The following is an 18,320-nucleotide window of genomic DNA, read 5'->3' as shown; positions in this document are numbered from 1 at the left end:
TCACACACATAATATGTGTAACTTAATAAAGATCTGATAGTATATTATACTAAATTGCCTAAGAAGAGAAACAGACAAAGCTACTACCATATTGTAGATTCTAACACACTTCTTTGAGTAATGCATAGAACAGCCAGATTTTAAAAATTCTAAGTATATAGAAGATGTGAACAATATGCTCAGTCAAACTGACCTTGGAGACACTTACAGAAATATATCTAAGAATAGTAGAATACATTTATTTCAAGTATATATGGAATATTTTTTTTCAAAATAGACCCTTTACTGGGAAATAAATTCAAGTTTTAGTATATTTATTTATTTTTTTAAAGATTTTATTTATTTATTTGAGATAGAAAGTGAGAGTGAGAGCGCAAGCTGGGAGACAGAGAAAAGGGGAAGCAGGCTCCCCACTGGGCAGGGAGCCTGATGTGGGACTCAATCTGAGGACCCTGGGATCATGACCTGAGCCGAAGGCAGATGCTTAAGCAACTGAGCCACTCAGCGCCCTGTTTTAATATATTTAAATAACTGAATCATATTGCACATATTATTTGATCACATTGGAATTAAATGATTAATTAACATTATAAAAATACATATAAATTATCCAAATATTTGGAAATTAAACAATATACTTCCAAATAACCCATACATCAAACAAGAAATCCTAAAGAAAATTGTAAAATATTTCAAAGTAAATAACAATAAAAACATAACATCCTAAAATTTATAAAAGGCTGCTACAATTAAGACTGAAAGAGAAATTTATAACTTTAGTGACCATTTTAGAAAAGAGGAAATATTTAAAATAAATGACTTAAACTTGCACACTAATAATGTAGAAAAAATGAAAATTAAAGCAAGTAGAATAAACAGAATAGAAATAAGAGCAGAAATCAGTGAAATAGAAAACAGACCAACAATAGAGAAAATTACACAAGTCAATCATTCATTCTTTGAAAAGAATAAGACAACCGGTAAGCCCTAGAAAAGTTAATAAAGAAGGAAAAAAAACAAAAGAGAAAGAAATCAAATCACTCATAAAAGGAATGAAAGACAATACTACATATTATACAGACATTGACATAATAATAAAGGGATGCTTTATTAATCACCATTTAGTAAAAAGAAATTGTTAACTTTAAACTTTTTAACAATTAATGAATTGTTAATAAAGGGAGATTGACAACTTTAACTTTAAAACTTCACAACTTAAATGAAGTTGAAAAAAAAATCCTTAAAAGCAGAATTTCCTCACATTGGCAAATGAAGAAAAAGAAAATCTGAATAATGTGATTTCTGTTAAAATCAACAATAAAAAGACAAGCCAATTTAAGAAATGGAAAACGGAGTGAAATACACAATGAAGATATATAAATGGCCTCCAAGAATAGCCACTTTGGAAGTCGGTTTTGGCAGTTTCTTACAAAACTACATGTACTCTTATCATACAATCCAACAATTGTGCTCCTTGGTATTTACCCAAATGAATTGAAAACTTAAGTCCACACAAATTCATCACACAAATGTTTATGACAGCTTTATTCATAGTTGCCCAAGTTTGGAAGCTATCAAGATGTTCTATAATTGGTGAATGGTAATAAACAAACTGCGTAAAATCTATACAGTGGTATATTATATCACAATGGAGAATAAGTAATGTGCACATGGATGTTTACAATAACTTCATCCATATTTGCCAAAACTTGGAAGCAACCTAGATAGGTAGGTGGATAGATAAACTGTGGTAGATACAGACAACAGAATATTATTCAATGCTAAAAATTGAAATAAGCTATTAAGCCATAAAAAGACATGGAAAAACCTAAATGTATATCAGTAAGTGAAAGAAGCCAATCAGAAAATTTTACATAGTGTATCATTCCAAAGCAAACGGCATTCTGGAAAACGTAAAACTATGGAGACATTTAAAAAGTCAATGTTGTCACGGGTTTGGAGGAGGAAGGGTGAATAGGCAGAGCACAGAGGATTTTTAAATTGTTGATTTTTTTAAAATTTTAAATTATTTTAAATTTTGAAATTATTCTGTATGATGTTAGAATGGTGGACACAGGTCATATACATTTGTCAAAACCCATAGAATATACAACTCCAGGAGGGAACCCCATTGTAAACTATGGATTTCAGATGATAATGATGTGTCAGTGTAGGTTCATGGATTGTAACAAACGTACCACTCAGGTGAAAGATATTGATAGCAGGGGAATTTGTGGGTGTATATGTGGTAGGGACATAAAATACATAGGAATTCTCAATTCTTCCCTTCATTTTTTTTTGTAAACCTACAACTGGTCTGAAAAATAGCCTATTAATAAACAAACATACAAAAAACCAAAAACACGGGGCGCCTGCGTGGCTCAGTCTGTTAAGTGTCTGCCTTCAGCTGGGGTCATGATCCTGGAGTACTGGGATCAAGTCCTAGAGTCTCCCCTGCTCAGCGGGGAGTCGGCTTCTACCTCTGTCCCTCACTCTGCTCTGCTATTCTCACACACACACACTCTCTCTCTCTCAAATAAATAAATAAAATCTTTTTTAAAAAACACCATTATATATATCTATATATATCTATATCTATATATATATATATATGTATGTACATATATATATATATGTTGTGGTTGTTCTTTTTTGTTTTTGTTTTTCTTTTAGGGCTCTGTCTGTCTATTTGAAGAACACTCATGAATCTCTCCCACAGCTTTGGGTTTGTTTGTTTGTTTTTCTTTTCATTGGTGCTGCCAGAATTACACCCCCCCCACATTTCAAGCATAAGTGACTCTTCAGTTATTCGCATCAACTACGACCAATATGAGTTTTAAACACTGCAAACAGTAACAATTTATTGCACTAAAAATACCATGTCAATATCCATGTGTCTATAAGATTCGGTTTCAGATTTTCCTCTGCAGCACTGCTCATACCACAGTGTTGGACACATACTAAATCCTTAATAAAAGGCATTTCATAAATAAATTATTTTAGACTTTTTGAAAATCATAACTGATTATTTTACCCACTTATAAATATTTACACTAAGTCTAACAGCTATATAGGAGTGAAAGATATATACTTGTTGTTCTAATCTTACACTTTTATTATTTTAATGGCTTTTCAGGATGAACAGGATATATAAGGATGAACAGGATATATAAGAGTGAACAAAACAAGGTTCCAGTCTGCATGGATGCTTTATTTTTATGGTGAATCAGATAGTTAAGGAATATACAAAATTTTGATATACCTGCCTCAACGATTTTCCTACTTCTATTTGTCTATCCTCAATTCTCCTTCCCCTAATTTTTTAATTATTTGTGTTACCCTTTTGTTATATACTCCTGAAAATACTGAAAATATTTTATATTAGAAGGCAGACATCTACATCCCATGGATGTTTTGTATATATTTGCCTTTTGCTTTCTACTCACCTTGGGTTTTTAAGCTGTTTCATGGAGAAGCAAGGGAAGGAAATTTAGGCAAGACCTAGTTCAGAGTCATAGAAGTGGAAGAGCATACACACAGAAGGGTGGCAAGGCTTCAAGAAGCTCAAAGATCCTATAAGGAGAAGGCAGGTTTTGGGAGTCCTATTTAAAGCTTGTAGTCCAAATTCCCCACTGTACTCCGGACAGCTTTGGTTCTTCCTGTTATTAAAGCAGTCAGTCTTCACAAAGTAGTTATATGTTACTTGATTTCGCAGGTATATTTGATGTTGGGAGTAGGTAATCTGTGAGTAGCTGGGTTTTCAAGTGCCCTGCGTCTGTAAGCACTGATTGTCAAAAATAGGCAGGACGGGGCGCGTGGGTGGCTCAGTCGTTCAGTGTCTGCCTTCTGCTCCAGTCATGATCCCAAGGTCGTGGAACGGAGCCCCCCATCAGGCTCCCTGCTTGGCGGGAAGCCTGCTTTTCCCTCTCCCACTCCCCCTGCTTGTGTTCCCTCTTTCGCTGTCTCTCTCTGCCAAATAAATAAATAAAATCTTAAAACAATAGGCAGGTTTTCCATGGAAGAATAAACCCATTTCATCTACCATTCCTGGTCCCACCAGAATCGCTAAATGCTTATACCCAAGATTTTCTCTACCAGTTAAACAATGTTACCAGTGAATCACTCAGGTGCTAATGTAAAACTTGACAACTTTCCATACTGAATGACACTAATTTTTAAAAATTCCTGATTCTTCTTTTTTGGTTTCTGTATCACCTTTGGGCATAAATTGGGCCTCCTTTTACATAATGAATTTAGTAGGTGTCGACATTGCTATTCATTGCCACCCAACATCACTGGGACAATTGGGACCTACTAGTAGCCATTTACTGTGTAGGATGATTCACAGAATGGTGGATTGAAGGTTACATCTGCCATAATACTGAAAAAGAAATGATTAGCAAAATAACTTAATCTCTCAGAAAACTATACATTTTAATTAGAGGAGGAGCAAGTATGTTTTATTGAGGGTAGAAATGCCATTGGCTGAAAAATAGACTCAATTTCCCAAAGCCATCTATAGCCAGTAACTGTCATGTGTCAGGATTGATCAGGGAACACCAAGGCTATACGTCTAGAGTCGGTCCCTTTAAAGTGGTTCTAAACCCCTACCAAAATGAGAGGTCCTATAAGGACTATTAATGTGCAAAGGGACCTGGAATCCATGAAGCATGGTGGTATCCATTCAGTAGAAGCAGCTCTGTGGGTATGGGAGTAACATATTCGGCACCATGAAAGAGATGCTTGTCTTTGAAAAGGACGATGTTCCTAGGGATAATAACTGATCCCTTATCTCTTCAGTTGCCAGAAAATAAAGCATTGAAACCTCATTCTGAAATTATTCCTCATTATTTAAAGCAATAATAGCCCTGGGAGTGTGTGTATGTCTTGACTGGAATTCATAAATTACCATATTTGAGGAACATCGGATAAGGTACCTCAGGAGTAGGGTATGGCCTTCTTCATTCTCTTCTGCCCCCTTGTGGTATCTCTCATGGTATCGTTCTGGACTCTTGCCCTAGGTGAAAACAGTCTCTTCTAAACTAAACATCCTTGATATTTCATATTTAGAATATTTCCAGAAAACTACCCAGCCGGAAGTGAGACTGTCATGCCTTTCAACATGAAGTACAGTGTTACCTAATCATTTTTATATCTTCTGCTTTGTCTGCATATATATAATTTTTAAACAGATTTTGCTTGAAGAGATTTCCCTGAAATTTCATATTTTTTCCTTCATCTGTTTTCCCTATATATTCATCTTAGATCTATTTATTCACTCATTTTATTGTTTTATAGTGCATTTTTTTGGCTTTCACGTCTATGATTTCTTTCCTGCTCTGTAACTGATGACGAGCACTAAGAAACCCACCTTGTTCTTTCGTCCCAGCCATTCCACAGGAAATTTTCCTGGTACTAAAAATGCTGTCTTCCATTGATGTCTGGAGCATCTGAATTTTCATAATTTCTTTCCTTCTCTCTGTAGTCTTTGCCATCCCTTTTTTCTGCCTATGTCTAAAAACGTCTGTCTTCTTCAAGACGTATCTCAGGAGTTTCACTCTAAACACTTCTCCTGCAACCACATTCACTCCCACAGTTAAGGAGTACCTTAACTCCCAGTTCAGTTTTCTTTTGAATCCCAAGCCATCATACAAGATGGTCTATAGAGCGTCTCTTCTTGGCAGTCCCACAGCATTGCAAATGTCCATGTCCCAATCAATACTCATAAATCTCTCTTGCTATGTGCCTCCCACTCTGTCCCTAAGAGAATCAACTACACTAGAGATTTCCCACTTTCCCAGGACAGACTTATATGTCTTCTCCACTCTTTTACATGAAACTATAATAGCTGCCTACTATGATTCTTGAATCGCTCGTATACATAGATTCACTTCTTTTATCCACCGGCTCCGATTTTGCTGTATCTGAGCTCAGACCACACCATCTCCCCCCTCATGGATGCCTTCCATGTTACAGTGGTCTGTTCCTACTCCATACTGCAGAACGGTGATTTCTAAAACATAGATCTGTTCCTGTCACTCCTCTGTGAAAACTCATCCATGGTAAGTCTCACCAGGCTGCATTTGGGGACTGGACAGAGTGAGAAGGGATCTTGTGTCAGCCAGGATTTCTGGTAGACGCCCCTATGCACTATCCACTTGTGGTGGTCGGGGGCGGGGAAGGGGCGGGATTGAGCCCCCTTCCCCCCTCCTCCTTACTGCGGAAAGCTGCAGAGCTAAGGGCACTTACTTCCTATTCACCAGTCAGCAGGGAGGGATCCTCTGATCAGCCACGTAGGCATTCTCTTCTCTCTGGAGGAAAAGGCCCAGCAGCTGTCGGAGGAAAAGGCCTACCAGCTGTCAGAGCAAAGGGACATGTCGCAGCTAAGTAAGAATTTGGGTGATTCGAGTCCCCCGGCCGAGGCCCCTAAGCCTCCGGTCTATAGCCGCCCTACGGTTCTGATGCGGGCCCCGCCCGCCTCCTCTCGGGCTCCGCCAGTCCCCTGGGATCCACCTCCGATTGATTTGCAGGCTTCACTGGCCGCTTGGCAGGCACCTCAGCCTGCTTGGGAGGCCCCACAGGGCCAGCCGCCTACCCCAGTGGCTCCGATGGCCCAACCTCCTGCCCTGGGGGCCCCGATGGTCCAGGCTCCCCCTCTGGGAGGCCCAATGGGCAAGCCTCCGACTCCCGGAGTCCTGATGATCCATCCTCCCCCTCCGGGAGCCCCGATGGCCCAGCCTCCGACTCCGGGAGTCCTGATGATGCATCCTTCAGCTCCCGGAGCCCCGATGGCCCATCCTCCTCCCCCGGGGACCCCGATGGCCCATCCTCCTCCTCCGGGGACCCCGATGGCCCATCCTCCCCCTCCGGGGACCCCGATGGCCCATCCTCCCCCTCCGGGGACCCCGATGGTGCATCCTCCCCCTCCGGGGACACCGATGGCGCATCCTCCTCCTCCGGGGACACCGATGGCTCACCCTCCCCCTCCGGGGACACCGATGGCCCATCCTCCCCCTCCGGGGACCCCGATGGCCCAGCCTCCGACTCCGGGAGTCCTGATGGCCCAGCCTCTGACTCCGGGAGTCCTGATGGTCCAGCCTCCTGCTCCGGGAGCCCCGATGGCCCAGCCTCCGCCCCCAGGAGCCTTGATGACCCAGCCTCCGCCTCCGGGAGCCCCGATGGCCAAGCCTCCTGGTCCTGGAGTCCTGATGATTCATCCTCCAGGTTCGAGAGCTCCGATCACCCAGCCTCCAGCTTCAGGAGCCCCGATGGCGCAGCCGGCGGCCCCACCTGCGCAGCCTCTGGCTTCTTGGGCCCCACAGGCTCAGCCTCTGATTCTGCAAATCCAGTCTCAGGTTATAAGGGCTCCTCCGCAGGTTCCCCAGGGCCCGCAGGCCCCGCCGGCACAGCTGGCCACACCCCCGGGCTGGCAGGCCACCTCGCCGGGATGGCAGGCCCCGCCACAGGGCTGGCAAGCCACGCCTCTGGCTTGGCAGGCCACGCAGGTCACCTGGCAGGCTCCGACCATTGCCTGGCAGGCACCACCACCCGTGCGCCAGGGCCCACCACCCATACGCCCTGGCCCACCACCCATCCGACCTGGCCCCCCGCCGGTGCGCCAGGCCCCACCCCCAATTCGCCAGGCACCACCGCTGATACGCCAGGCACCGCCGCCCATCCGGCCTGCCCCACAGGTCCTGGCCACCCCACCACCGCTCTGGCAGGCCCTGCCACCTCCGCCGCCCCTGCGGCAGGCTCCGCAGGCTAGGCTGCCCACCCCGCAGGTGCGGGCAGCTCCACAGGTGCGAGCAGCGCCGCAGGTGCCCACGGCCCCGCCAGCAACGCAGGTGCCCACGGCGCCTCCCGCTGGCCCGCAGGCACCCCAGGCTGTGCTGTCGGCCCCTCTGTCTGCCCCACAGGCTGTGCACTGCCCGCCCATCATCTGGCAGGCCCCCAAAGGCCAAGCCCCAGTGCCACACGAGCTGCCGACGTCGATGGAATTCCAGGAAGTGCAGCAAGCCCAGGCTCTGGCCTGGCAGGCTCCCAAGGCCCCTGGGCAGTTCTGGCAGCCTGTGCCCACCCAGGAGGCCCAGAGGCAGGGCCCACCACTGGTTCAGCTGGAGCAGCCCTTTCAGGGGGTCCAGGCCTCCCAAAAGGCCCTGCAAATCCAGCTACCCACCCAGCAGGCCCAGCCCTCGGGCCCGCAAGCAGAGCTGCCCACCTTGCAACTCCAGCCCTCCTGGCAAGGCCCCCCAGCAGCCTTGCAGGGCCAGCCCGGAGCTCCCTTAGCGGCAGCAAATTTTCCCGTGGGCTCCGCTAAATCACTGATGACTCCATCGGGAGAATCCAGGGCCTCTTCAATAGAACGCAGGACCTCTTCAAAGGAACGTAGGACCTCTTCAAAGGAACGGAGGGCCCCTTCGAAGGATCGCATGATCTTTGCTGCCACTTTCTGTGCTCCAAAGGCAGTGTCAGCTGCCCGAGCACACCTGCCGACTGCCTGGAAAAACTTGCCTGCCACATCGGAGACCTTCACTGCCACTTCAAGGGTCTTTCCAACTACCTCCCGGTTCCAGCCTGCCTCTTCTAATGCCTTTCAGGGCCCATCTGCCCCCTCTGAGACCCCGAAGTCACTGCCACTTGCTCTGCAGGATCCATTTGCCTGTGTGGAGGCCCTGCCTGCCGTTCCATGGGTTCCGCAGCCCAATGTGAATGCTTCGAAAGCAGCCCAGGCAGTGCCTACCATCCTGATGGCTACGGCAGCTGCCCCCAAGGCAATGGCCACCACTCAAGAGGGCTCGAAGACATCTGCTGAGCCACCACGTCGCTCTGGCAAAGCCACCCGGAAGAAGAAGCATCTGAATACCGAAGAGGACAGCAATGGCCAAATGCTGGCCCTGCGCGACTGGCAGGCACCAAGACCCTGGGAAAATCTGAACTTGAATGACTGGGAGGTTGAAAACCCTATTCAGGTCCTGGGTGACTGGGAGGGCCCGAGCACCTCCCGTGGCCTGAGTGGCTGGGAGGGCCCGAGCACCTCCCGGATCCTGAGTGGCTGGGAAGGGCCCAGCACAACTTGGGCTCTGAGTGCCTGGGAGGGCCCAAGCACTTCGAGGGCCCTGGGTCTCTGGGAAAGCCCAGGTAGCCCTCAGCCCTTGATTATCTCTGAGTTCACCAATCTCTCTCAGGGATTTGGTGCCACCCAGAATGACCCCAAGTTGGAGACTCAGCAATTGTCTCCCCTGGATGAGAGAGCAAATGCTTTGGTGCAGTTCCTCTTGGTCAAGGACCAAGCCAAGGTGCCCATCAAGCGCTCAGAGATGGTGAAATTCATCATCCGTGAATATAAAGACGAGTGCTTGGATATCATCAACCGTGCCAACAATAAGCTACAGTGCGTCTTCGGTTATCAATTGAAAGAAATTGATCCCGAAAACCACTCTTATATTATCATCAACAAACTGGGACACCATAAGGGTGAACCAGTGGCATCCTATTTAGACAGGCCCAAGTTAGGCCTCCTGATGGTGGTCCTGAGCCTCATCTTTATGAAAGGCAATTGTGTCAGGGAGGACTTGATCTTTAGTTTTCTGTACAGGTTAGGGTTGGATGTCCGAGAGACACATGCTCTCTTCGGAAATACAAAGAAGCTCATCACCGAAGTGTTTGTAAGGCAGAAGTACCTAGAGTACAGGCAAATCCCCTATACTGAGCCAGCAGAATATGAGTTCCTCTGGGGCCCCCGAGCATTCCTCGAAACCAGCAAGATGCTTGTTTTGAGGTTTTTGGCCAAGCTCCATAAGAGAGATCCACGGTGCTGGCCTTTGCAGTACTTTGAAGCGCTGGCAGAGTGTGAGTCTGAAGATCTGGATGAGGATGAGCCTGGATCTGGTGATAATGCCGGTGACCCCACCAGCAGTTCCCCTCCCCGCTAATGTGGTTCCTTCCGCAGATATCTCATTCCTTTGGGTTCCTGGCCACAGGCCACTGACAGGGTGGGGTGGGGTGGGGGGGCGTTTTGTTTCTGGTGTTTATGTTCCAGTTCTACGTGTGTAAGTTTGGATTTAAATTTGGTTCAACTTGGTATCTGCCAAAGCTTTGTACATTTTCATGTGATGTTGATTTCGATTGGCTACTGTTCTATTTGGTATTTTGGCATCTGTATTTTTAAGTGAGATCTGTGATTCTCTGTTTTGTGTTATAATTGTTATGTTTTGGTATCAGAGTTGTGCTGGCTTTGTGAAATGAATTGAGAAGCTATCCATCTCATTCTGGTACAGATTATGTAGTATTGAAATAGGCTGTTCTTTGAACATTAAAATGACTCATCAGTAAAAGCTGTCTGCAGAAAAATAAATATCTATATCTATATATATATAAATATACTTTCAGCATAACATGAAAGTGTTTGTCTTTATTCTCATTTTTACTCTAGATGACGGGAGCCAAGTTTAACCACGTTCTCTGAATAGACTTAAACATCCAGATTACTACCAGTGATAGTAGAAACCACAGTGATGAGCCTTACTCAAGGACAGTGCTACATTCATCATACTACTGCAGTGATTGTGTGGGGTGGTGAAAACTAAGATTTCTTTAATTCAGGAGTAAAACTTCACAAGTCAGTGAGGTTGAATCAGGAAGATGCTGAATGCCTCATCTGATTTGATCTTCACAATAGTCCTTCAAATTAGGCATTATTATTCCCATTTTGTAGATGAGTGTCTCAGGCTCCAGTAGCTTAATTAAATGGCACATATCAGTAAATTTGCAGTTTAAAGCAGATGTTTTTCCTTAAGGTTACATGGGAAAGAAGGGCCATCTTCTTGCAGCACCACAAGTATCTAGGTTTATTAGCTATGTGGATGAAGTGGTCAATGGGGGTATTTGTCAGGTATGTGGCCATGGTGGATGTCCAGCAGCTCAGGAGATGTGGGTTTCATCAACACACTGATACTGGGATGGAAATGTTCCATGCAAAATATCTAGGCTTATAAAAGGGAAAAGGGAACACCAGGCTCCAATGTGGATTGCAGGTGGTGGTGGAAAGGGAGGGAGATACGCGACTAGTGACATGGAGGTCTAAGGGGAACTTACTGGTTGGGGGGGTGGGGAATAAATCCAAACATACAGGGGAAATCAGCTGACAATGTCTGAGGTTACTAAATAACTTAGTCAACCCTTGGGTGCAGGGCTCGGTGTGGGAGGGAAGGCAACCAAATCCACCTGAGTGCTCTGCGGAAAGATACTCATGCACATACCAGAGTGGTATATATAAGTGGACTTTCCTGAAGTTATGACTCTCTTCATGTGGACCGGGATCATCTGCACTGCTGCCACCTCTACTGCCCTGTAAGGGTCAAGAATCCTACCCTAAAGCCCCCTTCTCTGGGTAAAGATTACAGTCCAGAAACAAGGTAAAAAACGATGGTGGAATTCTTCTGCCACCTAGTGGTATATCACTGGTCCTGTCAGTCGCTCCTGCCAGGGCACAGTATAGCCCCCGCCGCAGTGCTTAAAGTCACACCCCCAATACCTGTGCTGTGGCTACACCTTGTTTCACAATCTTTGCCCATAATCTTACCAGCATCTCTGCCCAAACCTGCCTTCTTTTCTCTTATAATAGGACAAGGTGAAATCTCTTCTTCAAGTGCAATCCACCGCCACTTAGGTAGCTGAGCTTGTATATTACGAGGTGAACATATACAATGGAAAGTCCATTCCCAGAGCTGAGCTTTCTAGGGTAACTGGTCCCACTAGAGAACCTGCTTGGCTATAGAAGATCTTTGGCAAGTTGTCCAAGTGGCTTGATTTTCGAGAAATTCAGAAGGAGTTTCTTGTAAACTTCTTGGGTCAGCAAGTACTGTGTTTCTGCCCCAAATCACTCTTTACTTATTTTGAGGACAAAAACTAACGCCCATCAAAGGCAACAGCATTGACCCAGCTGACAACTATCCTCAAAAGAGGGTTTTCTGGGATAGAAAAGTGTCACATGGGTTTAGTATTTCTTGTTTGTTTTTAGTTCATTTATTGTCATTTCTATAGTTTCCTCCAAATCATTTATTTACTCACTGGGTGTTTGAGCAAGTTGTTCTTGGTGAAACAAAGCCATAGTCCTCCATATCATTTATCTCATTTCTGATATAAAGCAAATAACCTTATTTTACCAATGCCAAGGGCTTAATGTCTGAGTTACTTTAAATTCTGATGAGAAATAAATTATAATAATGATGAATTTTTATCTACAAATAAACTAATTAGCCAAATATTCAATGGGAAAGTTTAAGAATAGTTGACATTATAAAATCAGAAGGCAGAAAACAAAACTCTGGGAATACATGAAAATACAGGGCACATTTGGTGACGAGCACTGGGTGTTATATGCAACTAGTGAATCGTTGCTCACTACATCAAAAAGTCATAATGCACTATAAGTTGGCTAATTGAACATAATAAAAAAGAAGCAGTGAAAACAAATTTAAGACCCATTTATTTGAAAGTTCCAAAATGTAGATCAATATAGTACACAGCTTTTTATGTTATAATGGAGGGGAAAAAAACCCTGTAAATAAATGGGTAAAAGACATCAGATTAAAAAAAGCGGAAGAAATACATGTGCCAAATAACAATGAAAAATGTTAAAACCCCACTAATATTTAAAGACAGGAATATTAGACCAGTATTCCCATTCTCATTCATTAAATGGGCATAGAATAGAATGAAAGCCCAAGGAACAGCCAGTGTAAGTAATGTTGCTATGAAGCAGGCACCCTTCATTACATACTACAGATAGAAGTATAAATTACTACAACTTACCCTGAAATAAATTCAGTCAATGGCATCTTCAAGAGTTTTAAAAGCATTTGTACTTTTTTACCTGGAAATTCCTCATATGGGAATATACTGAAAGGAAAAATTCTGTAGTAGGGGCAAAGACTTCTTCACAAAAGAGAACTGTTTATGGGAGATTTAAAATGTGTATATACCTTCTCCCCATACAACCACACACACGTCAAGGTGCATGTTGAGTGTTCTGCTGAAAAGATCAAAGGCTTCCTCAAGAAACAACTTACAGTTTGCTCCAATACAAAATTACATGCTGTGGAGCAGTGCATGACACACTGTAGTTAAAACATGTAAAGTGGGTGCTAGTAGACCCTCAACAAAGACATAAAACAATCTCAATAAAAGCCATTTCACAGTAAGCTATATGGTCAAATTGAGTGCAATGTTATAAAGGATGTGAAATTATATGCAAGTTGGGTAAGATATTTACTTTAAAATGATTTGAATTTTGGAATGATTTTTGTAATAATTTTTTATTATGTTAGGTTTAGTCACCATACAGTACATCCCTGGTTTTTGATGTAAAGATCGATGTTTCATTAGTTGAGTATAACACCCAGTGCACCATGCAATACGTACCCTCCTTACTACCCATCACCAGCCTATCCCATTCCCCCACCCCACTCCCCTCTGAAGCCCTCAGTTTGTTTCTCAGAATCCATAGTCTCTCATGTTTCATTCACCCTTCTGTTTACCCACCCTTTCTTCTTCCCTTTCTTCTCCTACCGATCTTCCTACTTCTTATGTTCCATAGATGATTGAAACCATATGATAATTGTCTTTCTCTGTTTGACTTATTTCACTTAGAATTATCTCCTCCAGTGCCGTCCATGTTGCAGCAAATGTTGAGAAATCGTTCTTTTTGATGGTTGAGCAATATTCCATTGTATATATGGACCACATCTTCTTAATCCAGTCATCTGTTGAGGGGCATCTTGGCTCCTTCCACAATTTAGCTATTGTGGACAATGCTCCTATGAACATTGGGGTGCAGATGGCCCTTCTCTTCACTACGTCTGTATCTTTGGGGTAAACACCCAGTAGTGCAATTGCTGGATCATAGGGTAGCTCAATTTTTACCTTTTTGAGGGACCTCCACACTGTTTTCCAGAGTGGCTGTACCAACTTGCATTCCCACCAACGGTGTAAGAGGGATCCCCTTTCTCCACATCCTCTCCAACATTTGTTGTTTCCTGCCTTGTCAATTTTTGCCATTCTAACTGGCATAATGTGGTATCTCAATGTGGTTTTGATTTGAATTTCCCTGATGGCTAATGATTTTGAACATTTTTTCATGTGTCTGTTAGCCATTTGTATGTCTTCATTGGAATCATTTTACTCTAAGCATGCCTCCTAATAGCCATAAAGACAAAGGTCAGTTGCTTGTTAAAGCTCTTCATAAAGCAACAATGTCAGCAAACAAGAATTGATAATTGTGACTATGATGGATGGGGCATTCCTTAAGGCCCCTATGACCTCCACTGGACACCCACAACTCATGTCACCTTCTCATTTACTGTCATAATACTTGAAAGGATATAGGATCACTAGTGACACTCCCATGTCTGTTGCCAGAACCTAAAATCTGGGCATCTCCCTTATATGATCAGACATCCTGCCATGGCAGTTTTGCCATCTTGTGTGGTCAGTGTTTTCCCTTCTTTCCATCCCTGTGGCCATTGTTGCTTGCCTGAACTTTGCAGCTGCCTTTGGCATGATCTCTATCTTCAGTAATGCCCCTCATACGATTTACTACATTGGTTGCCCAGATCATAGTATTTTAATTAGTTTAAAGCATTTGATGGCTCTCAATTTTTCTTGGAGTTAGATGCAGCCCTCCTTAGCTCACTTTCCTCATCCTAAGGGTCAAGGAGCAGCAGGGTAGAGGAGGACTAGGCTAAATCAGTATTTACAAATGACTTCAGGGGTCCCTCTGCTGGATGTTTCGAGGAACTCCTTGAATTCTGTATTGAAAACCCACCTACCTCAGCAGGGATGGGACTATGGACTCTGGGAAACAAACTGAAGGCTTCAGAGGGAAGGGGTATGGGGGATTGGGATAGGCCGGTGATGGGTATTAAGGAGGGCATGTATTGCATTGGTGCACTAGGTTTTATACACAAGTAATGAATCATGGAACATTACATCAAAAACTAGGGATGTACTGTATGGTGACTAACATTAACATAATAAAATTTATTATAAAAAAAAGAAAAAAAAAAGAAAACCCACCTATGTCAGCAAGGATGGGTCCTAAGGCAGAAGACCCCGGCATTTAGATCACAGACCTCCGCTTCTGGCTTACATTTGTCCCCAACACAGAAAGTCATATGGACACAGGAAATAAATGGTTAGGATAATAGGTCTGACCTCTCTAGAGAGACTGTCTAGGAAATGAAGCCTAGAGTGGATCCATCTTTAGAACCCAAGACTCATTTTTCTGAGTGCAAGCAATTTATTTCTTCCAAACCTTCCTGAAGGTTCTATTGTCAATGCCATGAAGAGACTTATAACATTATGAGCCCTTTGGTCCAAACCCCTAATTCTTTTAGATTCTTCAAGTTATACCTGCCCCTTTCTGCTTAAGAAATGAAACCCATGGGGAGCTTCCTTCATTACCATCTTCCTCCTATTTTGTTTCGTGGCACTGCAGAAATTATCCTGGTGGTCTCAGTGAGATGCCCTTAGTGCAAATGCCTTGCTCTGAAAGCTGCTAATCCATCTCTCAGTGAGCTGGGCTTTTTATACTGTCTTTTGTTCAAAGTGCATTCAGCTTTAGAACCATGGTTAATAGAGGGATTGGTGTTGTCCAATCAATAGCAATAACCACAGAAGCATTTCCTAGACCTTGTAGACTGCTTGGAGCATACTATATAGTAGCTTATATTTCCCTGAAGTGGAGCTAGCTTGGTCCACAAAGCTGTGGAATTTGAGTGTTGGCTTTGTGGCATCTGCAAGACATCCTTAAAAAACATTTTGTTTTGAAATAATAGAGTCACAGGAATTTGAAAAGATTATACAGGGCTAATGCACCTTTTAGCTCGTTTCCACTAATGTTTCATCTTATATCATTGTAGTACGATATCAAGTAATTTGACATTGGTACCATGTGTATGTGTAGGTCAATGATATTTTAACATAAATGTAGATTTTATAAACATTACTGTAATCAAAATACAGCTCTATTTTTCAACCACAAAGATTTCTCACATACTATTCCTTTACAGTCCCATGCATTCCCAACCATGCCTAACCCTCAGCCATCACTACTCTGTTCTGTGTCTCCATAATTTTGTCAGTTTTATAATCTTATATACCTTTGAGACTGGCATTTTTCACTCACTATAATGTGACTGATAGAAATCCAAGTTGTTGCATGTCTCAATAGTTCATTTCTTTTTAATGCTGATAAAATATTTATATATGAAGGACATTTTGGATGTTTCTAGTTTTGAGCTACTACAAAGTTGCTATGAACATTTATGGACAGGATTTTGTATAGACGTAAATTTTCATTTATCTGGGCCCATGGGTTTTCATTTATCTGGGCTACATGATAATTGCATATTTACTCTGAATAAAACTACCAAACTATTTTCCAGAATGACTATACCATTTTACATCCCCATTAGCAATGTATGAGAGATCTACTTTATCTGCATCCTCACCAACAACTGGTATAGTCACTCTTATAATAAATTTAGAGGTCCTTATAGGTATGTACTGATATCTCATTGTGCTCTTAGTTTGAATTTCCCTAATGGCGAAAGGAGTGGAATTCTTTCCCTGTGCCTAGGTTATTTGTATGTCTTCCTTAACAAAATGTTTGTTCATCCCCTTTGCCCATTTTCTAAATGAACTTTTTGTTTTATAATGCTGGGTTTTGAGAGTTCTTTATGTAATCTAGATTTGAGTCCTTTATTACATGTATTGTTTACAAGTATTTTCTTCCAGTCTGTAGTCTGGTTGTCCATTATCATAGTAGTGTAAGGCCTTTGTACAGCAAAACTTTTAAATTTTGCTAGAAAGAACAAACATTGCAGAGGATGCGGAGAAAGGGGATCCCTCTTACACTGTTTGTGGGAGTGCAAGTTGGTACAGCCACATTGGAAAACTGTGTGGAAGTCCCTTATAACATTAAAAATTGAGCTACCTTATGATCCAGCAATTGCACTACTGGGTATTTACCCCAAAGATATAGATGTAGTGAAGAGAAGGGCCAGATGCACCCCAATGTTCATAGCAGCATTGTCCACAATAGCTAAATTGTGGAAGGAGCTGAGATACCCTTCAACAGATGACTGGATTAAGAAGATGTGGTCCATATATACAATGGAATATTACTCAGCCATCAGAAAGAAGGATTCCCCGACATTTGCTGCAAGATGGATGGTACTAGAGGAGATTATGCTAAGTGAAATAAGTCAAGCAGAGAAAGACGATTATCATATGGTTTCACTCATATATGGAACATAAGATATAGCAGGAAGACCAGTAGGAGAAGGAAGGGAAGAATGAAGGGGGGAAGGTAAACATAAGGGTGAATGAACCATGGGAGTCTATGGACTCTGGGAAACAAACTGAAGGTTTCAGAGAGGAGGGGAATAGGCTGATTGGGATAGGCTGGTGATGGGTATCAAGGAGGGCACATATTGCATGGAGCACTGGGTGTTATATGCAAATAATGAATCATGGAACATTACATCAAAAACTAAGGATGTACTGTATGGTGACTAACATAACATAATACAAATTATTATAAAAAAACTTAAATTTGGATGAAACAAGGACTTTACAGACAACATGACAATATTAAAATCATATCTCTCAATAACCACTCTCAATGTGAATGACCTAAATGCTCCCATTAAATGCCACAGGGTTGCAGATTGGATAAAAAGGCATGACCCATCCATATGCTGTCTACAACAGACTCACTTTGAACCTAAAGATACATCCAGAATGAAAGTGAAGGGATGTAGAACCATTTTTCATGCCAAAAGAAAGGACCTCAAAAGAAAGCTGGGGTAGCAATTCTCATATCAGACAAAATAGATTTTAAGCTAAAGACTGTAGTTAGAGATACAGAATGACACTATATCATTCTTTTTTTTTAAAGATTTTTATTATTTATTATGCAGAGATAGAGACAGCCAGCAAGAGAGGGAACACAAGCAGGGGGAGAGAGAGAGGAAGAAGCAGGCTCATAGCAGAGGAGCCTGACGTGGGGCTCGATCCCATAACGCCAGGATCACGCCCTGAGCCGAAGGCGGACGCTTAACCGCTGTGCCACCCAGGCACCACAGACACTATATCATCCTTAAAGGGTCTATCCAACAAGAGGATCTAACAATTATAAACATCTATGCTCCCAACAGGGGAGCAGCCCACTACATAAGCCAACTGTTAACCAAAGTAAAGAAACATACAGATAATCATACATTAATAGTAGGGGACCTCAACACTCCACTCGC

General features: G+C 43.0%; 1 protein-coding gene across 1 annotated transcript; it reads left to right on the top strand.

The window, feature by feature from the left end:
- Nucleotides 1–6,244: 6,244 nt before the first annotated feature.
- MAGEL2 (MAGE family member L2) lies at nucleotides 6,245–10,387 on the top strand. The gene has a single exon (XM_011232985.3). It carries the CDS (start codon nucleotides 6,375–6,377, stop codon nucleotides 9,933–9,935), a length of 3,561 nt encoding a protein of 1,186 aa, XP_011231287.2. The 5' UTR covers nucleotides 6,245–6,374; the 3' UTR covers nucleotides 9,936–10,387.
- The last annotated feature ends 7,933 nt before the right edge of the window (nucleotides 10,388–18,320 follow it).

This window comes from Ailuropoda melanoleuca, chromosome 9, assembly GCF_002007445.2.
Source record: "Ailuropoda melanoleuca isolate Jingjing chromosome 9, ASM200744v2, whole genome shotgun sequence".
Classification (NCBI taxonomy): Eukaryota; Metazoa; Chordata; class Mammalia; order Carnivora; family Ursidae; genus Ailuropoda; species Ailuropoda melanoleuca.
This window is presented reverse-complemented; position numbering and strand designations above follow the sequence as displayed.

Coding starts and splice junctions, on each gene's coding strand:
- MAGEL2 (XM_011232985.3), top strand. CDS start 6,375: ATGTCGCAGCTAAGTAAGAATTTGGGTGATTCGAGTCCCCCGGCCGAG.